The sequence below is a fragment of the Styela clava genome, chromosome 1 (assembly GCF_964204865.1).
Source record: "Styela clava chromosome 1, kaStyClav1.hap1.2, whole genome shotgun sequence".
Taxonomy (NCBI): domain Eukaryota; kingdom Metazoa; phylum Chordata; class Ascidiacea; order Stolidobranchia; family Styelidae; genus Styela; species Styela clava.
Genome location: NC_135250.1, coordinates 25,941,483 through 25,965,155, shown reverse-complemented (window position 1 = coordinate 25,965,155; position 23,673 = coordinate 25,941,483). Strand labels below are relative to the sequence as shown.

General features: G+C 35.3%; 1 protein-coding gene across 1 annotated transcript; it reads left to right on the top strand.

Annotated features, from left to right (window-relative positions):
• The first annotated feature begins 3,276 nt into the window (after positions 1-3,276).
• LOC144422894 (uncharacterized) lies at positions 3,277-22,123 on the top strand. The gene is made up of 22 exons (XM_078112862.1): positions 3,277-3,404; positions 3,770-4,030; positions 4,462-4,749; positions 5,334-5,411; positions 5,740-5,781; positions 11,528-11,860; positions 12,026-12,151; positions 13,063-13,205; positions 13,449-13,583; positions 14,361-14,535; positions 14,724-14,783; positions 15,359-15,434; positions 15,593-15,725; positions 16,163-16,250; positions 16,324-16,362; positions 16,677-16,795; positions 16,988-17,140; positions 18,481-18,652; positions 18,928-18,993; positions 19,101-19,170; positions 20,517-20,658; positions 20,822-22,123. Exons 1-22 carry the CDS (start codon positions 3,398-3,400, stop codon positions 20,927-20,929), a joined length of 2,814 nt encoding a protein of 937 aa, XP_077968988.1. The 5' UTR covers positions 3,277-3,397; the 3' UTR covers positions 20,930-22,123.
• Positions 22,124-23,673: the final 1,550 nt, after the last annotated feature.

Sequence of the window (23,673 nt, the reverse complement as noted above, 5' to 3'; positions counted from 1 at the left end):
ACATTTTAATATGATATGTGGGCTTACTTCGAGGCGCATCTTCTATTGTGTTAGAGATTGACGGAAGACAAACACACATATCTCCCACTACAGTTCTTAGTTTTTTGGCAATAAAATGTCGGATTTTCTTTATATGTCTTCTCAGTCAAGAAAAAACGCGTGGTACGTGTTGTGAACACCTGTTAAAAATTCCAATTTCAAACTTTTTCTGTTACTTACCCACAATTTAATTTATAATTGTAGTTTGTTTATAAGACGCTTGTTCGTGTCTTTTGCTCCGAACAAGACCTTGAATAAGCAGTAATTGATAACGTTGTTTTTGAAAGGACTGAAATCTTTGCGGTTCTACATTACCTACCCAATTGATTGTGAAAGTACGCCATATTGAAAATATTACTCAATCATTATTCAAGTCGCATTTGCGATGAGCTTTTCAATCATATGTTGGTAACCTGCAGCTCATCACTGATTTAGAATTAGTTAAATGCTATTTGCTATCATTGCAACATTTCTGAATTTGAAATTATCTTTTGCCAAGTATTTGCCACAGGTTACCAGTCGCCATATCGGTGGATTAAACTTGACAAAAGGTATTACAGTCAAATCTTTATATCATACAAAGTTTCTGAAACTCGTGGGATTTCCTGTTGTCGCTGAAATATCTCACCCATTAATGGGAATGAAGAACCAATGACCCGCGTTTGTGACATACCATATTTTTCTTTGGCCCGCCAAATCCCAAATCTTCGCTAAAATGTATTTTCGTTGATAATAAACTGCCATTACTCGCGACTTGTTTTTTTACAGTGGCTCATTTTCAGAAGTGCTTGAATAAAAGAGGGCGGTATAATATATTTGAAGTTAGGCGAGAACCTTACAGTTTATTCTGTTATTGCATGCATAACGATGGAACAGTATGGTGCTAGTTTTAAGTTTTATCGATACTGAAGCCGATCGAAAACTATATTCTCAGAGCGTTTGCGTAGCATTATAAACGTTTTTCGAATATTAATATACATGCGATTCCATGTTTCCGCGTATGAATTTATTAAATCGAGTATCAGAAATCGCCTCAACTATATGTGTAAACTCATGTGTAAATACCATCTTAAAATAAAACCAAGTTTTTCGTTGATTGAAAATCTAGTCTTTTTTCCACATAGTATTTTTTTTGACTCATCTATTGAATAAGGTTCGCCATCCATGCTTTATTGTCTATAACTGGAATTTTCTATTTTACGCAATGGTCAAAAATGTCACGTAACCGTGTATTTTTCATTCTATTGTAGCAATAGCCGCCGACCAAATCCTGACCAGTGGGTGTGAAATATTAACCGTTTTCAATATTTATTTAATTCCGCGATTCTTAAATGTGCATATGCATTCTTAACCTGTGCATATGAGTGAGTATGCGCAACTTTGTGATACTGAAAACAGATTCTCAGTATACTTTGTGAAAAAGTTTGTGAAGACAGAGAGGTCAAATCTTGCTCAGAAATGTCTATTAAGAATTAAAAGACGTTAGTCTCAGAGTAGACGAGTATTGTTTTGGCGTGATTCACTTTGAAGCAACACCTCAATCTGAACAATAAGACGAAATTTGATAAAAACCGTTTACAAAAGAGAATACAAATATGAGCATATAGGGTTACAGGCACCTAAACTCTGAGGGTAATAAAATATGTATTCTGGGACATGGATAAATGTTATTCGTGGCCCGTACAAACAATTTTTTCGTCCCCATTTGTCACGGCTCAATAGAGTAGACCAGTATTGTTTCGACGCGATTCACTTTGAAGCAACACCTCAATATGAACAATACGACGAAATTTTATAAATGCCGTGCACAAAAGAGAATACAAATAAAAGCATATAGGATTACACGCACTTAACACAATTATTTCGTTGTATAACTCTGAGGATAATAAAATATGTATCCTGGGATATGGATTAAATATTGTTTGTGGCCCGTACAAACAATTTATTCGCTCCCATTTTTCACGGCTTAACTTGCCCTCAGCTGAGGACGCTATTCAAATTACGATGGGACCAAACGGCAATTTTACTTAAACACGATGTGGCAAAATGAATAATTGTTGTTGCTGTTGTTGTCAGTCTCGTTTCAAATTGTTACCATGCATGATGTTCTGCGTTTAAAGTAATCATACCGCCTGTTGAAACACCCGCTATATTTTCACTAATATTTCGATAGAAAAATTTTGGCAATTGCGTTCGTGAAAACCTCATAGGATTAGGATTTACATATTTATCCCGGGGGAGAGGAAAGTCGATAAGACGGCTTATTCATATGGCGAACCACGGCCTCTCGTCCGGTTACCATTCCAAGTCGGGTATGGGATTAGTTATATTGTTTGTTTTCGGAAGCATGGACTTGGTTGTGGAGGGAGCCGTAAACGACCAGCGGTTACGTGAACCACCCAACGACGGCGAGGAGTCCAGCAATCCTCTCGCACATAACCACCCCTGCATGGGATTCGAACCTGCGAACCCATGAAGAGTAATTAGAGGTGCGGTGGCGAGCGTATTCCTAACGCTTAGCCCGAACGAAATGCCAAACTGCTCAGCTCCAAGCTGTGTTTATTTACCAAATGACGCTGCATTATGGTTTCGGCGTCATTGTACAACGTCTAAATTATCATAAACGGTGCGATGTTTTGGTTGTGTCCAATATGTAGCAATACATCTTTTTTTCACTATATATATTGTGATATGGAATTAGATGAAATCCACCCTTTTATAGTCCTTTTTACATAAGTCCAACTCATTCAATCCGCTATAAAACTCGACGTAAATTCCCCCTCAGATCGTGTACAATGTGCTTAAGATTAAGCTAGTTGGTTGCCGCCCAGAAAGGCAGAGAAATAATATAACTTCCACAAATTTGTGGCGCCCGAATGCTCAATTAAGATTAAGTAATTTTGTTGTTTGCGATCCAATTGGTCTGCATCGAGCCTCTGACGTCACAGCGTATTTTTTCGTTTTATGCTTTATTATATAATATCTGCGATGTTTTTATCAATTCTATTGGCTATTTATCTGCCATTTTTATCGTAAATTAATTTGTTAGATTTTCATTTTTGGTTCTTCCATTTCACTCGAGCTTTTATTCTGTTGTTCAAATCGAAACCAAAACTTTTGCTCCAGAAAATTTCTTAAAATTCTCGGTTTCTAATCTTTCGGTCCAATGTTAACTTAAGTATAATAAAATCTTTGTTCAAAATGTAAATCAACTTTTCTTGATAGCTTGATATGGAAAAAATTGTTGAAATGTAAAAAACAACTTTTTTCAGAAGACGAAAATATATCGATAGGTTAAATAGAAAATCCTTTATGTATTTGCTGCAAAAACAATTCACTTGACCTCAATAGCTTCAAAATGGATGGTACGTAACTTTTGGATACGAAGTTGATTTTTTTGTTTTAATGTCCTCCTTGTGTTGTTTTTTGTTAAGAAAGAAAAATTGTTTTTATTGGACCAATTAATTTCAAATCTTTCATTAGTTAAAAAGTTTTCTTAATTTTTTTTTTCCCTGAGTTCCGGGGACACGTTTTGTTACTCAAAATTTTGTTAGTTTTGTGAAAATTGTGCCAACGCTGACTACTTGCCTTTTCCGCTTCGCGGATTCAGTCAATCACTAGCAAAAAAAAACAGTAAAAAAAACCTGCTGTCATATAACCTTAAGTTTCACTATTTGCGTTCAGAGTAAGCGCGTTTGTTTGTTAATTGCTTGGTAAAATTTCTATTCAGGAGATACCTTCACCCATACTGTCGTTGACAAGGACAACAAGGTTGTATTCACCGGAATCCCGAATACGTGCACGAATCGGCACACATACAAATTAACTCTGACTGGTGAGGGTTTCGACGTAACTAACGAATTTGACGATCCTCAGAACATTGCTGTAGACTTGGATAATCTATTCATTGGAAGAACTTACTTTGTAAGAATAATTATTCTCCACGAGGATGGAAAAATTTGTCATAAATTCGAAAAGGAATTTACCCTGGGTAAGTCTCTTCTTATTTCTAAGTTCACAGAAATAAGATCGTTTTCATGTCGAACTAGACCGATTTCAGAAAAAAAGAAGAAGACTAGACCTGGTTTTTCCACATCAACTCAATTATTTGCTCGAGAATGTTGTTACTACTACTTTTATTGAGCCAACCTCGGAATGTGAGCTATCATGAAATTAAAATTTGAACTGAATTTTTTTTAGATCAGTGTGAAAACAAAATGTAGCTTGTTATTGTTAACCCCTGTCCTTATTCTTTCTTCGCAAGTTGCGGGAGGAGGGAAACATATTGGGGCGTTTGGCATTCGCGTTTTTACGAAATTCAATAGTTTTCCGAAATAAAACACAAATTGAACTTTAATCAACATTACCGCAAATCACGAAGATTTTGTTCAATTTGATTCGTTTTTCTTTTCATATGTGCAGGTGGCGAACGCGTTGCCAGAGACGTGAAATTGAAATTGGGGAAGATTCCGAATCGATGGATCGACGTCTCATTCGACCAGCCCTCATCAACGACTGGGCTACTTCGTTACAGCGTTCGTGCCATATGCAACGACGGGCCAAACAGAGAACAAACGACCGAAGAGTTGTCAACCACTATGAAATTTCTCAAATCAAAAACCGAGTATCAGATAACCGTGACAGCTGTGTACGAAGATCACGAGGAATGTCTCGCGAGCACCAGCAACTTCATTCAGACGCGAACACCAGGTGAGAAACTTTTGTATATTGGTAGAAGCGATTCATGCGAAACAATACGAAGAAACATCGGGCTTGCAAGCTTGAGCGAACAACAAATATTTGCCTAAAGTTGACACAAAAACATACAAAGAACAGGTAAAACGCCCAGAACTAACGTCACGAGTTACAATTGACGTTCAACGAGACGTGTCCAGGTTGCTACAGGGTATTGTTTGATATGAACAACGTCGTACATTTACTAAAGGATTACTCAATGAATAGCGCCTTTCATCGACAACTACCGTAATTCCACAGAATGGCGAAGAGAATAAAACGCTCTAGTAGTCCACAAACAACAACAATGAAGATATTATAAAATCTTCTAAATATGTTAAAATATCCGCAGCAAGATATTTCATTGATCCGGAACCTCACAAGAAATCCGGTCTCGTCGTAATTTCAATTTACAATGACTAAATATTTTATGTTTGTCAAAAAGCTTGCAATTTTTGTCCCTTTTGAAAATAGCCGCTCCACTAATAACAACTAATGCGTCGTGCGAGCATCGACGAAAACGAACTTTATAGCTAAGAAACGATACGTTTCTATTTCAGAATCAACTGGAGGGCATCACTTCTTTAATATCAATAGCGGTGCTGCAAATATCGACATGAGCAAATCGACTATTCAGCGTGAGTGATTCATATGATATAGGCTCTAATTCTATTTTTACTTATTCTTAACATTAGATGGGTTTCATTCACTAACAAACACATTCAAATTTCAAGGTAAAATTCAAATTCGATTACTGTAATTGAAACAATGTTTTGGCCACTAATAAATAATACCGCGTAGAGAGACCCATTGTGCTTGCTGTGTTTTATATTAGACTATATATTTATATATATGTGTGAAATATGAAATTATATAAAATGTACATTAAAATATAACTATATACCGTGCTTTCGAATTCAAAAAGATATTGTGAAATTAATATAGTTTCTATTCGTATATTTGCAGACAATGTACTTACAACTTCATTTGATCGATCACCAGACTTTGGTAAGATTATCTTGTGTGTGAGAGAGCGATATTGTGATGCCGTACATATGCAGTCAACGTAATATACATAAATGCGCAGCTAGCTAATGTCATATGTATATACAGCCAGCTCAGTATACATATTTCAGCAGTGATGTACACCCACAAATGGCCGCATTTACGTATTGGGCTGGCTGTATATGCATATGACATTGAAATTAGTACGTGCATCCCTTCAGTGACGCTACATACATATTGAGTTGGCTGGATATGCATATGAAATTTTCTTCGTATGTGCATCACTAAATGACTGCATATGTATATTGGGTGGGCCTATACGTATGGTTCCATTACATTTGAACCCACGTACATTTGAACCCATGACAATTGCACCTGTATGCTACTGCTATTGCTACCTATGGAATTTTTTTTGTTTCACGGATAGTTAAACCCATACTAACCCTAACCCATGGGTTTTAGCACCCGCATGTAGATTGAACCCGTGGATATACGCATGGGTTCAAATGTACATGGGTTCAAATGTACGGTCACCTATACGTATATATGAGTAGGGTTGGGATTTCGGGACCAGTTTAACCCGGTTTCGGGATATCCCGGGATTGAGCCGTATAATCCCGGGATTTTTCGAGATTAAGTAAAGATTGAAACAACTTGCATGACAATAAAATCGTCAACGTATTTATTTCATGTAATATCAGCGCAGATATAAAGCATCTATCAGTAATCAGTAGTTTATTTTTCACCCTACTGAAAATAGGCACAAACATACAAATTGCAATAAATTATAAATAGGTCCTATTTCAGGGTGAAGGAGACGCGGGAAACCAGTACCGGTTATCGAGCAGCGGCACCCATAAAATAGGTCTAACACTATATTAGTTAACACTATCTAACACTAAAGTCGAACTAAGTATATGTGAATTGGAAAAAATCTAGGTCAGAGTTTCCTAGCCTTTTTTATATCGCGGCACACTATTTAGCTCTTGCAATATTCGCGACACACCTATCACAAAACACGAACCTTTTCTACTCATAAATGCGATAGTCAAACGCGAACAAATGGTTAATAGTTATCGACATTACAACTGTTTTCTTACATTAATGTAAACGAGAGCGTCTTCGGAGCACCTCACATTATGGTAAAAGTTGCGCGGCGCACGGTAATACGTAGTCTTCAAACGCACCGCCGATCACGCGCTTCGATTTTGCTCCCCCGTTACGCCCTTATCATTATCACGCGTATTCTCACTTTTTCACAACCCAATTCATTTTTGTTACAATTCAATATGCTCTCCCATTGCCAGAATCATTCAATAGTGTTACTGTCGGCACTTGCGAGAGAAATGAAAGAGGCAAGCAAACTGTGTTTCATTACAACAATTAATTATTATCGCTAAAAACCCTAAATAGGTTTAAAGTTGTTATAAACAATTTTTACCGCAGGACGTAACGTTTCACGTTATGAATTTCGTGCAAGGCCCGAGCATAATTTGATAGCAAAGATCATAGCATTTACTATGTCGAAACACTTATTCGACTTTTCAGACCGGAGAAACTATCCGTGAAAGATAACCGTTTTTGTGTTCAAGGTATAAAATAATCGTCAATTCCACCATGCTTTCGTGAAGTAGTGCAATTTACTAAATTTATGGAGGTTTTATTAAGTTTCATTGCATCGTGTTTGGACTAACATGCGTTTCGCCAGATTACTGGCGTAATTACAGATCGAAGGGTGGGCAAAATAAGGTAGTATATTTTCATCCAATCGAATAATTTTAACGAATTGTCGAATATCGGATTGAGCACGGGATTTTATTACGATGGACTTTGATCTTTCTTGTCACCGTTTATAAATTAATTGTCCCAATTTTAAGCTAAAAATATATATTACCATTTCTGACGCCGAATATGTTTTGAAAGCCCGGCACCATTCGCTCAGATAAAAAGAAAGCTAATTCAACGTTCAGGGGAGCACAGTTATTCTCTGCTCGGAATTTTTGACAACACCATAAAGCAGGGGCGGACACCCGGGGGGGGCGAGGTGGGGCGGTCGCCCCCCCCCAATAATTTCGCAAAAAAATTTAATACATGTTGTTTCCGCCCTACAAAATTATCATTTCCGAAAAGTGCGATAGTCAAGCGCCATTAAACGGTTAATAGTTACCGATATTATAACTGTTTTCTTACAATAATGCGCCTTCGGAGCACCTCACATTTTCGTGAAACATGCGCGCCCGCACGGGTAATACTCCGTCTTCAAACGCACCGCCGATCACGCGCCACGGTTTTGCACAACTAACTCATTTTTGTACAATTTAATATGATTTTCTCATTGTCAAAATCTTTCAATAGTGTTATTGTTGGCACTTGCGAAAGAAATGAAAGAGGCAAACTGTGTTTCATTACAACAATTAATTATTATCGCTGAAAAATTAACTAGATCTAAAGTTGTTTTAAACAATTTTCACCGCTGGACGTATCTTTTCACGTTATGGATTTCGTGCAAGGCCCAGCATAATTTGCGGGCAAAGATCAAAGCATTTACTTTGTCGAAAAGTTGAAAAGCGGCAATATAAAATACTAAAAATAAAACTGTGAACAATATAAGTTTTGAGGCCCGCGACAGTCTAAAAACGCTTTTCTAGGCATCGAAAATCGCAAAATTCCGTGTGCCAACGGCACAAATCATGTTTGCTTGACCTTTAAAAATATTTCGTTACTAAAATCGAAACACGGTCAATTGTGAGCGGGATTTGCCTTTTTATCCATTACTTTAAAATTGACGTCGAAAATTTTCGTGTTAACATTAAACAAAGCTGAGAACGCGACTTTTCCACGGTTTGTGATGATATAAAAGATAATTAAAGTATATTCGATCACTTTTTGTATTTATTTATGTATTTTTATGGTACTGAAATAACTTTTACTACGTGAGAATTGACAGAAAATTTACGGATTTTTCGAAAGGTTTTTTCCGTCGTGTTTTAGAGTGGCCCTTGTTTTGTCGACTCAACCGCAGTTTAAATTGAAGACAATTAAATTAATGAATCAAGACATTTTGAATATGCCCGTATCGGTCTTTGATTGATTACTTTGCACAAGTGAAAAATCATTTTTCGTTGATGAAGTCGGCTCTATTAACAAGTGGCGTAATCGCGGCGACTGTTCCGCGTGGATTTCGAGGCGGTGTATTTGTATTTTTGATTTACTAGTATACCTTATAATTATTTTCATTGTATGAATTAAAATTGTACTATATCGGATTTTATATCAGATATCGAGATTTTTGTAACGACGAAAACGAGTTCGGAAGATTGCAAAAATACGTATCAAAATTAAATACATCAGGCAGCTTATCTCATATTTTTATGTCCACATATCGCCGTGGTACTTTAAGTTTAGTAATATTTTTATTTTGACGTAAGAAGTCGCAACCGCGAGTTAGGTTGCACACAATTTAATATATAAGGACATTTTAGAATCGCGTGGCTGTCATGGATCGACAGAAAAATCATTATACGCTCAAATAGGCGGCTCTTTTATTGAGCGCGTAATCGCGGTGCTTGTTGCAGACAGCAGTGGGAAGTTCCGACTTTGACCCCGCCTTTTTTTTTTAAATCCTGGCTGCGCGCCTGAACTTGTGCCTGTTTATTTTCGTATTAAATTATAAATAAAAACCCTGCAAAGTCATTGCGTGAATCCTGAATGTTATTTCGAGTTCAAATGATGATTTAATAAATCGGCAATAATGGCAATTCTACTATAGTCAAATGATAATTCCATGGTAAAATTTAGGAAAAAAATTCGCAGAATAGCTTGTTACTTTGTTTTGCATTTCTAATTTCACGAAACGGCGTTAGTGCGCTTTATGCAGAACTAGGAATTGAAACAATAACCTAATACGACTCCTCAAATTTGTTATTTTCTGTATGTTAGCAAGAGCCGTGGGCTAATTCTCGCGGAATTCAAGAAATTGGTTCAGTGACGCGCAAGTTTCGTGTCCGAGCAAAGCAGCCTAGGTAATCGATATATGAGTAGCAAACTGACATGCTAATACTTGAGAATGACATCGACAGGTTATTGTTACGTGACGATACACGGCGCGGTGTTTTTCGGTAGGCGATCCAAGTTCGCCCCCCCAAAATTATGGAAAGTGTCCGCCCCTGCATAAAGGTATTGCAAACCACTCATGAACCAATCTATACTAATTGCTGAGCGAAACAATAATGTATACACAAAAATGGAATTGGCCTGAACACAAATGCTGCAGAAAACTACCGCTGGCCGTGTTTTTATAGCGTCTTCCAGAGTGGGGGCAGGGCCGGTCGATAAATTCTAACGAAAGTTTGAAGCAAAAGAGAAGACATACAGTCCAAAAAATATCGAAATCGTAGACCTGTATATAATAAACACACAAATTGCCAACGATTTTTCTGCTACAAAAAAAGGTTTCTAATTATTCGCAGTGTAGCGTAATCAAAATGACTCTCACGCTAAAAATTCTTTCTCCGATAAAATACACAACAGCAAGTAAATGCAAAACTATTTCGATGTAAAATCTAGATTTTCTATATTCTTGCATTTTAATATATACATGGAAATTCAAAGTTTCAAAATAGTTTTTAAAGAAATAGGTAAACGAAAGTGTCAAGGGACAACTCTATATTGACATTTATTTACATTCATTGCGCCTTTAAATTATAATTGAAGTTTTGAATTGAGCCATGAAAAACGGTTGACATTTCCATTAATATTTTCAACCATCGTGCTATACATACTGGTCACGTTACAAAGTATTGCAGATTGAACAACATACATGTGATATCTTAGAATTAGTCCGTTCCGGGCACAAGTTGCACTAGTGCAACATCCGGTAAATCCCCCCAGGGAGTCGGAGTGTCGAAAATTTTTAAAAATTTATCTTATATAACCTAAAAGTATTGCTTTCACTAAATATCATGTTTTTCCCACTGCCAAAAGATGAAGGGGCCCGGAGAGGGTTAATGTGGATGAGAATATCTCTGTAATAATATTTTTTGACACTTCCTTTCTGTTTTTACCCCATAAAGGACTTTGGCTCATTCCGTTTCTAACAACTTCTGAATTTTTTTGTATGGGATGCAGGGTAAAACAAGGTGACTTAGGCCTAAGCTGCACTAAACAAATTCTTAGGGATGTAAGTTTCGGACATTTTATTTCTGATATCCATAATATTTGAACTTAGGCCTATTCTGTTTTTAGTTCGAAGCTCAGCAAAAATATTTTATTGAGAAATTTAGGAATTCAAGAATACCATCTTGAGCATGGCTCAAAACCCCAAAATATGAAAAAAAGTGAAATTTCAAAAAATCTGACTTTGGCCCCTTCCGTTCTCTTCCAGCGAGCTGTATATGCATATTGGTCTCTCCCTCTGTATATATATATATATATGAATTGCTGTATATGCATTTTGGCCATTTATTTATATCAAGTTACCAACCTCATTCTATGTATTGGGGCCATCACCAAACATTGTATCAATCTAATCTGTTGTTAAAAATAGACCTACATTTGTTGACTTTTTGTGTGATCCTGCTAATTATGCTCCATCCCACGCTATTTCATTTACACATATAAATATGTTTCCCGAGTCAAATATTACTATCTTACTTTTACTAAGGTGACTTGATGAAAAGTTGTTTCCCCCAGAAATTAGTGCGTTTGCACTCTTTTTTTTATTTTATTTTCCCCTTTTTTTCCTATAAAGGTACCGTGGAAAATTTGCAAGAATCTTTCAAAACTGACAATAACAATTTCGTGAAGTTATTCCTTCGATGGAATCAACCGTCGTTTTCTGGCCATCAACAAGATTATTTCATCAATACCTTCCAAGTAGAAGTCTTTGAAGAAGGTGGTGGAAAATATGGGAATACTGAAGATGTGACATTCAATCCAGAAGACCAACTTCACCAATATGAATGCGGTCCGTTGATAGTAATTGGAAATAAACCTTACATAACTCGAGTCAAAACATTCTATGAAAATGTTGATACCGCCTTGAAAAACGTCTCACGGGAAGCGATCAAAACGGTGAAATCAGGTAAATCATTTGCCTCTTCCATGCCCTAATTCTAAAATACACTTTTTCCTATGAATTTGATCCAGGCGGTACTAGGCCTATACAAAACATAACCATGAAGGGAAAAACTAGTTCAATCACATTTTGCCCTGGTTGTATTAACAAAGACTAAAATTTGACTACTAGACCTGAAAACAAACTCACATATGAGAGCACCAATGGGAGACACCCTGATTCCGACAATATCTGCTTCCAGAAGTAGCCAGCTTCCAGTTTCCATGCCATCATTATCAAATGTACAAGATCAAAAAGGTAATTGGGTATATTACTTAAAACGCAACACCCAATAGGAAGATTTTTTCAAGTGTGCAGTGGCGTATTTCATGGACAGTGCATTGAAAAATTAAAACATTCTAATGTCATATTTTGTATTTTGTGCAACTGGAAAATCCGCCATGACATTATGTCGACTATCCGCAAAATCTTATTTGGAAAATTCCAAAATATAAATTCTCCTAAAATATCAAATCAAAGCTGTAATAAAACGACATGGCAACAGAATATGTTATGTCATAATAATGTTTTTTAATGTGAGGAGGTATATCCCTATAACCCAAAGCCTCCCCCCTCTGTACACTTGTGCAAGTATGAAATGTTATTTTATCACTGATATGAATTGCATTATCAATATCAATGACTTTAATTTAGAAAATTCTAAGTACCGAAAATATTTCCAACTCGTTTATTGTTTGATTGTCTAAATCAAAAGTCAGTTTTGGGCCATTAAGAAGAACATCACAATAGACATTTTGATTGCGAGTCTGTTTATGAGATAATGAACACTTGAATATAATTTTTCGATTCAAAGCTGACAACATTAACTATATATAGAAAATACAACATTTGGGGCAAAAAAACGAGACCTGAAAACACACATCAAACGAAAGACATCACCAAATCAGACTCTAGGGGCTGCGTCTTCTACTACACTTAACCCAAATCTTAGACAAGATAAATTTCCCACAGATGAGTCGAGACTATACTTAAGTTTTGCTCCAATCCTTGTACATTAGAAAAAATGCACAATAATAATATTAAAACATTATTAGAAACTTATTACAATCTCTTTAATACTGATTGGATAAAATTGCAACAAAAGGGATGGAAACCTATTTTATAGCAGAGTATGCATGCTACTGAGATATCATCAATATGTATTGCAGCTGCTCAAGAAAATGTGAGATCGAAATGGACTCAAGGGAAGAGAATCAAGAGAGGGTACTTTGCCGATTATTTCATTGCTTCTTCTCAGCAGATTACTGAGGCGGTGGAGATGGAAATGACTATTAAACAGGCCGATCCTTCGGTTGGTATCAAACACTTAATACAAATTTGTTTTAATGAGGCATTGTTTTAATGGTTGACTATAATATCTGACTTGGATTCGGAAATTGTGTTCTCCACACATGCTTTTCTCCTGGATGAACATGAAAATTTTCTCTCTTTTTCCTCATTATGACGAAAATATAAAATTGGTAAATGACAAATATATTGAAAAGGTTTCTTTAGCGCCATCTCAAAAAGAATTTGACAATATAATACTTTTCAGGTTATTGAAGAACTGGCCAATCGCATGCAAACTTTGGTTTCTTTGGATCATGAGAGGCTATTGAAGTATATTGAGTATATCCCGGATCCACCAAACTACTCAATTTATATGGAGCGTTTGGATCCAAGCATTTGGGTATAACAATCCATCAAATTTAACAAAATCATGATCAGAATTATGATCTTTAAACTGTCGCGAATAGTAGTGTGATTTGCCATTGTTTCATTCAAGCATTCGAATCTATGATTGCTAATGCCATGACTTTTTGCTATATTGCCACATGATTGACATCAACAGATGCTTTTTTTGGATGTATATTGTACAGGGTGTCTCAAAAGTAAGTATACATTCTTAATTTTGATTTGCTTTTCAGCTCCTCATCATAGAGTGTTAATTTCTTCAGAACGTTTGAAGTATGGATAAGTAGTAAAATTTAGGTATTGTTTGCCTTTGGAATTAATTTGGCTCCTACACAACGAAAAAATTTATGCAATCTATTGTAAAATTTATGGAAACTGGATCTGCAGTTGATGCACAAAGATCAGGAAGACCAAGGAGCGGACGCTCTGAGGAAAACAATAATTCCAAATTCTCTGTTAAAGAGGCGCTGACTGCCGCTGAGTTTGCCTTACTACTTATCCATACTAAGTTTTCTGAAGAATTGAACACTCTATGACCTGAAAAGCAAATCAAAATTTAAAGTGTATACTTACTTTTGAGACACCCTGTATATGACATGTATATTTTTGTATATTTTTCTGACTCTAAATTTGTCTGGAGAAAAATGGACCATTCAATTTTCTGATAACATGGAAAAGAGGGAGATCGGGTGCCATCATTCGACAAATACCAAAATCAAACACAATATATGCTTGATACGTACCTATGTTCAAAATTTTGCTTGCTTTTCAGCTTTCGCTTGAAAAATACATTAGAGAAAAGAAACAAGGTATAACAGAAAACGATGCAGCTACCTTCACACTTCAAATACTTGAGGGGATTGAGTTTCTGCACAGCAAAATGTTAATACATGGAGATTTAAAGTGTTCTAATATTTTATTCAAAAAATTTTTTGGAATTAAGATAGGTAGGTATTTAAAAATACTTGCGAGATTAAAAATAAAAAGAATTTTGATATTGTTCACGCACTACCAAAAATAAGTTACTTTAACCAAGATTCTGATCTGCGATACTTGATCCAATTTGGATCAAAGATGGTATCGGAATCTTCCATTCACTTTGTCTGGCTTATATTTTGTCAAATATTCTTTAAAGGTGAATTTGCTCTTGGAAGAATACTTGAAGAAAAGCTGACATATTCATCTTCTTCAGATGGTGGGAAATTACAACAATTCAATAAACACTAATAAAACACACTGAGCAAATCATGTAACATCAAATTAGAAAAATATAAATATAGCATGCAATGAAAAATTGTTAGAATTTCCCATCTTCCATTGGCATGGAACATGGATTCTTGTAACGCTCAGAAACAAATTACCATAGTGGAACTACTATCTCAAGAAAGATAAAACAGAAATTTCGGCGCTCTGGAAGTATGCCCACCAAGATGACGCACAACCTGAACCCTAACCTGGTACACATACTATGTTCAAGTTGTGCGCCATCTTGGTGCACATATCGTACTTCAGGAGCACCCAAATTTCACGCATTAAATTTTTACGCGTTTTCAGATTAGTTATTGGCACATGGTCTAGGTATTAGTGCATGTATGCATTGCATACTATGTTGATATTAAATTAGATGAAGTTTTTTTCAAGAAAATTGGTAAATCAAAAAGGTGAAATCCCCTAGCTGAGATTCAAAAAACGTCACTCATTTCTGTGCTTATTTTGCGTTTGTAAATCTACATTATGGCCAAACATCAATTTTTATTTATTGCATTGTAGAAAAATTCATTCAATGGAGCCCAGAGGAAATTTCAGGGCATGGATCTTTTGCAATGGACAAAAGTAATGATGTTTGGTGAGCAAAGCACTTTCAATTTTTAACACATTGCCCAAATTTGTACTGTTATTAGAAAAGAAAATTTGAATATTTCTGATTCACTTTTGATATATTAGACAAAAACTAACGGCAAAAATGTTTCAAACATTTCCTATTTTTTTTAAATACAATCATAGGGGTGTAGGATGCACAGTATATGAAATGCTTACTGGTAAACCACCTCTATACGATAAGGAATGGACACAAAGAAGACTTTTTACGGCAACAATGCTAATTCCGCCCATTCCAAAAGCAAGCAAGCAACTAAGAGTAAGTAGTTACAGTTTACATTGTAAGCAATGTTTGGCTTCATTTTATGAGACAGATGTTCTCAAGCGTTCATACAGGATATGATGACTTCCGATCTAAATAATTAATGTTCAAATTGACATTTATTTGTATAAAATACATGGTAATCATGTGCAAATGAACTGGCTGGCATTATATGAGATCCACATTTAATATTATTTTATTAAAAATTGGAAAAATTAATTCAAAAGAATTCAACTTGAACATGGCTTGGTTCATGTCATGAGTCATGAAGCTTTATACCCAAATATTAATGAGCTCAAAATTTTCTGAAGATGACTGCATTGCAAATAGCAGATGTTATCGATCCTGTATGCTGAGAACTCAATGCTAAAAATGCTGGAAGATTACGTTTTTTTATAATATCTAGTTATTTAATATTTCATTGATTTATACAGGAGTTTCTCGCAAAATCAATGAATTGGAAAAAAAATAGAGTTCCTATTTCAGAACTGAAAAATCTACAATGGATTACTAAAGTCGAAAGTATAATCAATCTTGCATATCTTAAATTGTCATATTTATACCTTTCAACACAGTGTTATTTGTTTCATTACAGAAAATCCTGTCGAAATTGATAGCCGTGATGAGCATAATGGTAAATATTAGTAGTACTAGTTGCTTGTTGTGTATATAAATCAAGAGGAGAATGTTCAAATATATCAACAAGAAGAAAATGAACAATTTACAATTAATATATGGCAAAAATTATATTTCTTAATATTATCTCTTTTCATGTTTATCGATGGTTTCCATTCTGTGTGTAAATGAGCAAATAATGCCACAATTTAGTATTGAGCTTAACATGTACATAATTATATGTCTCAAAATGTGTATATGAATTTTATAGACTTCTGTACTAATTCTTACATCGTTCTCTAACTACCAAAAACCTTGAAATTGTTGCCATAGAGTATTTATACAATACGAAGTACAAAGACAGAATTGGCCGTGGAACATTCGCCGATGTTTGGAAAGTTTCAACACATAATGGGAAGCTATTTGCAATAAAAGAAATCTTAGTTAAACAGGTAAAGAAGTTTTTTATATTTGTGTGAAAGAAATCAATTGTTTGCTTTTAAAATAATTTCCAGGCACATTAAGTTGTGATCTTATATTTAATCAAAACTTTGGTTCCATTGTTTTTCACTAAAATATGTTAGAACCATACGTTATCCAAATTATGGTAACAGAGCAAGTTTCAAGAATAAAATTCTTATTAGGCGAAATTGGACAGATTGGAAGAAAAGGAAAAAAGAGAATTCAATTTTGCTCTCAAGAAACTATGTCACAAACATCTGATTGAGTTCTATGGTTGCAAAATAGAAGAGCGTGATGAAGGACGAACCTACATATTGGCAATGGAACTAATGATGGTATAGTTCGATTTTTGTTTCTTTTGCCATAGGCTGATTTTGGAAACCGTTGGTCAGTCCAAGCTCCATCTGAATTCTGTCTCCCTCAATAGTGATAAATATTGAAAATCTTATCGTAAATGCATGCTGTAACTTTGAAACTTTTAGTTAAATATTCTGTTCAAATTTTAATGTATCGATGTCTGAAACTGGCCAGAAAAAGTTGATAAAAATCTTTAGCATACATTTATCAATCTGTTCAAAAGACAATTACAAGAATCTCTGTTGTCACATCTCGGTTCGAGAATATGCCCAGCACAGGTTAGAAAGTGTACAGTAAGAACTTACTCTATATGTGGTATGACACACATCCAACTTTGCACAGCTCTCAGACTAATAAGAAGACCTTGATAAGCATTTTCACTCATTGCGGCACTATTTTTTTATGAGGTCACAATCATTTTATTGAACAATGTAATCATCTGTTACAATCAATTTCATTTACTATTTTCCATGTATGTTTATTGTTATCTACTGATAACATATAGCCTTCACTAAAGCATTTACAATCTATAGAAAAACTTTTCTCTACCAAAATTTTCTTAATAAGCCCACTTATTACCCGGTTAGAACGTCAAAATTTCTTCATTAGTTTTTGCACAAATATTAGTCATTTCCAAAAAAGTGCGCACACACCAAAATTTCTGCGCACACATACTACAAAAATTAGAGGGAACATTGGTCACCAGCATATATTCATGACATAATATTTCGCAGAATAGAGAATAGATTCAATATGACATCAAAACAACTTCAAGATGTTCGTTCATACATCTCAAGCATTTTCAAGTTCATGCATCTGAAAATTGGCTAACTAATTCGACATGGACTGGTAACTGGGCGAGAGGCTGTAGTTAGGGCTGGGCTTTTTCAAGTACCGGTACCTGATGATTTCAGAATCGAATCACATAATTTTATCGAATTGAATCTCAAATATTTGGCAGTCAATGGGAGATATGTAGTTGTATGTGACTTTTTTCATTGTAATTGGTCTTGTAAACAAATGAATTACTGAAAACATAGAATACATTACTGAGACAGATTTCTGAGCGTTCACACACAATCAAAAACACTTATTTATCATTAACTCACAATAGACAATGATCATATGTAAGAATTATATTAAAAAAATACGGCTTCAACAAAAAAAAATTGGAGAATTAACCTTGACCGATGGCGAAAAGAAAAAACATAGCAGCGATTTGAAATTTTGCTCTGAACTGATTCGAATAATTTACTACTTGTTGATATTGCCTGGGTATCTAAATTTTGATTTAAGATTTTATTTTCTATATCCCCAGAAAACTCTCCTTGATGAAATTATAGAAGTGGGAGGGTTCAATGAATTTAAGACAAGAATGTGCGCTTGTGAGATAATGGAAGGACTTTCATTCTTACATGGCAAAGAATTCGTCCACCGAGACATTAGAGGAGACAACATACTTATAAGCTTTACTGGTGTGATCAAAATTGGTAATGAGAACTAACTTCTTAAAAAATGAAATTTAGAATGAATAAAGCTCAACAATAGCTACTTTAGTCGGTAAAGATTTATTATGATTAATGAAAATTGATATTATTTGAAGGCTATATAGGAATCGCATTTTACTGTGATATTGTGATAACAATTATCATAACGAATCACTCCCATATGAATCAGAAATATCACAATTAATATATCAATATATTCATTTGAAACAATATTTAAATGAGTTGACTTACTTGTATTTTTTATTCCATTATTTCAGCTGATTTTGGATTTATAAAAGACCTTCAGCTTGCAAGAACAGAAAACGCCACAAGAGATGGGATTGGTTAGATATAATTATTTTTTAGTTCTTATACCTACTGAATTGCTGCGTGTCGGAGTGATTTTAATCATCCGGTATAGTCATTTGACCCACATATTTTTTAATTCTAGGTGCTGTTAGGTGGATGAGCCCAGAAGCGGTGAAAGGTAACCAGCTTGTTACAGAGAAAACGGATGTATGGTAAGTCATTGGAATAGTTGCTTTAATACAGGGGTGGCCAACCTATGGCGCATGCGCCAAACGTGGCGCATTGCATGATTAGAGGTGGCGCATTGTATTTTTAACCCTTTTCATGCCAAAATTGTTAATTGCACTTGGCTTCTCCACGCCAAGCAGTTTTTTTGCGATTTACATGGTGACTTTTGATTGTACCTAAAATCTATTCTCCTTACTCCACGTCGCCGTAAAAGCTTTTAGACGGACTTTATGACATTCATTCTAGACTTTTAGCAAAAATTAGTAAAATTTACTATTTTTCAGAACTTCTGGAAAAATGGAAAATCGTCATTTATCAGCTTGAAACATGGATTTTCCCTTGCCCAGACTTCCCAAATATATCCCAATAACCATTGAACAGCCAGTTGAATTGCCCAAGCCAAAAAAATTTATTATAAATCAACGCACAACATGCTGAAAATGACCCCTAAATACCACTTTTTTCATCCAAACTTCAAATGACCGTTGTCGACAAAAGCGAAGCGTAAAATCGCTTGCTGTGACGCGAGTACTAATCTCGAAAAAGCCTGGAGTAAATGCACTGCTCCTCTCAGTAACAAACTTAACTCCAAGAATAAAAAAACTGGCGAAAGTAAAACAGCAGCAAAAGTCTCATAAAGGCGGTACTTAAATAAAATTGATCAGTTTTATTTATTATACTTCCTTGCTTAATTTCTATTCATGTGAAGTTGTAAATTGTAAAAACTACATATACGTGTGTATATATGTGTGTGTATTATAAATTTATATAATTTCAACAAGAAGCGGACATTAGGCGTGGGAATACAAGAGATTTACGGCGCATCTGAAACATTATGTTTAAAACGTGGCGCATGGTATGTGAAAGGTTGGCCACCCCTGCTTTAATAGAACAAAATCGTAGGGAGCCGGAAATTTTGGGGAGGGCCAGAATATTTTTCTGAGACACTTCAAACAGGGACAGGTGTGAGCGTACAAGTAGCTACTGATATTTAATGATAACCTCAAAGAGCCATCCACATAGTAGTGGATGCTGTAATGAGCCAAAAACGTCGGGTTATCAGTGAATCGGTCGCTAATGGACCAAAATAGGGTTGGAGAAGACGTTTGAGCTTCTGTTTAACTGACAATGCCCTATTGAAAATCGCTTTTCAAAAAATAACTTTTACAGTTTTAGAGGAGGGTGCCAAATTCTCATGGCCAAAATGTTTTCGAAGGACAACTTGTTTTCGGAATTTACAACCATGGATCTTCTGTGTCACTGCTGTAATTATGTTCATACTCACCTCGATCAAAAAATCACACAAACGCACTTTTTCTTCCATTTACAGGAGTCTCGGTTGTACCATCATTGAAATGTTGAAAGCAGAACCACCATTCGATAGAAAATTCACGGAATTGGACGTTAAGGAAATGATTCTGGGTGGTAAAATTGTCCAGTATATACCAACGGGCATATCAGAATCTTTGAAGGTGGGAAATAGCTACATAATAATGTACGAGAAGTGCTTTCATTTGATATTTTGGTTGGAAAAGCCAGATCTAAATTTTTGCTAATGTAGCTGTAACAGCCAGTAAAATAGGTTTAGAGCATTCCAAAGTATATGTTTCAATATAATTTTGTTTATGATTTCAGAAACTCCTGAACGATGTATTCAAACGAAAACCTGAAGAACGGCCAGCCGTCTATAAACTGCTGACTGAATACGAGTGGATGGGCGAAGAGCTGACCCCCAATGAATAAATTATGTTTTAATTTCCAAATCAAATTATCTACAACATGTTTAGCATCTTATACTATACTGGGGGCCGGATTTGCCTCAACATTCAATGTTGAACTGCCATTCATTAAGAAATGGTTTTTAAATTTTAAGAAATGTTTCAGAAGTTCAAACTGAATTAAAATATGTTTCAGTTTTTAATCAGGTTAATTATTCTTGTTCCAAACATATAAAATTCTATTCATCAGTTTTTTACTATTATTTGGACAATGCCCCCTAGCCCGACCCTGCCGAATAGAAAGTGGCATGCAAGAGGGTTGAAACACATATCCTGTGTGTAACTAAAATTTCGTTCTTCGTGCAAATGCCAAAACTAACTTATAACATCATCATGCATTTTAGTCATGTTAATATTATGATGTTACAATAAATTTGTAAAACGTGTATGATGTCACTGTGGGTACAGGCCTCATCTTTAATCGGCTAAATCCAGCCCTGATTATAATTGTAAGTGTGAGTGTTTGTTTGTATTTATTTGTAAATCTCAGTTGTGATATCTAACCATGGGTTTTTGCAGCATTTCGTGCAGCAGTTAATTGAAAGGTAAAACGCATATTGTGGTAATAGTTTTAAATATTTAGAAAAAAACCTAAAAATTACTCCTCACAAAATTCTACAAATCAGAATTTAGATCGATGGAAAAAAACCCGTTTTCAATTTGGAAGCAGATGTCAACCAGAAATATGTAGAATTGCAGATGAAAAAAAAACATGTTAATTCGTAATCAAGCCCAAATAACCAAAGCTAATTGGATAGATAATGGAAAGTCTAATTTACCAAATAATCGATTGCTCAATTCCTATACAATTTATTATAACTCATATTATTATTTAAGAATAGTCTCTAGGGCATATTTATGGTAGCACAAAAATATATAATTTTGACGTTGATTTCATGTATTTCGGGGATAGCATCGTCCTGAGTGCTATTTTGACCCTATCATTTTTCACCCTATGTCTTCAAAATTTTTAGCTTATAGTTTATGCCGCTTATGGATTCGTTGATCAACTGATTTGAGCTGATGTTAATAGAAATAGTTAGTAGAGTTGTTAGTAAAAAGCTGTTTTTAGTGATGTTACTGTATATATCTATTATGTATAATCGCTGCGATGATGATATCAGAAACAATAAAATAAGCTTGTGATTGCATTTTTCTTGTTGGGAAATGGACAGAGTACTATTTTGCTCTTTTAAATGAGGGTTACATTTTTAGACACAATTCAATCCGAACTTCCCCTGGACAAGCAGTTGTCCATAGATATATAAAGGCTGATATTCTTGAAAAGACCCGCTTGTCCAATTTATCACATGGATGAGGTGGTAGGCGGGATGTTAAATCTTCTACAAGTCCAACTCTCTCAAACGCTTAACCCCGGCTTCAGAAATATGTGCGCCACACATGACTTTTTTATAAGCAGCACTCAATCTGATTTTCGCAACATATAACAGCCCTATACAGTTGTACCAGTCTGTTCACCACAGTAAAGAATCTTTTTTCTCTATAAAATAATAAATATATTAGCAACCAAATACATATCACAAATCAAATGTATTATAGTTTTATCAAAAATAGACATCTACACAAAACAATCGATAAAAAGTATTAAAAACAGTGGGAAAAACAAATGCCCAGAACAACCACACAGTTGTATGACTAGTACTATACAAGTAAGTATAAAGGTAAAAAAAATCTGTGAAGTCAGATATTATGTAGCATGGGAATTTAGGAATATTTCAAAGATAACAAGAGAGCTATGCTCAAATATTTGGACACGTAGCGCCACCCAATGGCAATAATTTTGATGACGTCATAGCGGGGAAAAAAAAGTAATAGCCTTCTGGAGAAAACTTTTATCTTTAACCACTGAAAATTTCAAAGCAATTGGTCCAGTATTCGAAGAGAAAAGCGATTTTTTAATGATAATGACGAAAGAAAATAACAATAACAACAAAATTTTGAAACGATCGTCATGGCCACTAAACGTGTCCAATAAGAGGGTGTCGTCATGCATTCTGGCTGGTATTGGAATCAGGGGCGTTGCCAGAAATTTTTGAAGGGGGAGGTTCTGAAATTTCTATTCGCCAAGTTAGATCAAAACAGCTAGCAGGTCCGGCCGAACGCCTGAAAACGTGTGTTTTCAGTCTTGAGGGTCTAAAAAACGTTTCAAGCTACGAAAAATTGCTATGTACACAGGAAAACGTTTTTTTTTTTACATTTCAAAAGGGGGGGTTCAGACCCCCAAAACCACCCCCCTGGCTACTGGATTGATATCACAGTATCTTTGGCTCCATCTTCGGAGTGTACTTTTTTACCTCTGCCAATGACAATGGAACGGTAATGCGATCAAAAACCATGAAATGAAGATTACATTGATCACACAAATTCATCTTGAAAATTTCAAATTATTACTAGAAATTAAATATTGAAAAAAAAAAATTACGAGCTGAAAATTTTTTTTTGATGAAATATTAGAAAATTAAATATTTAGATGCTGTAGTCACTAGAATTTCTAGTATCTCAGTCTCCAAAAAATGCAACAGTTGCATGGCTGCGCTGCGTGTCCCCGAATTTACAGAGTATGATGGACAACTCGCGAAGTTTGATGGGAATCCCCATATGCCATGTGCACAAAGCAGTGGCGCAACCAGGCCGTTTTCAACGGGGGGGTCCGACCGGAATTTACACAGTGCAACCACGACGTAAGTC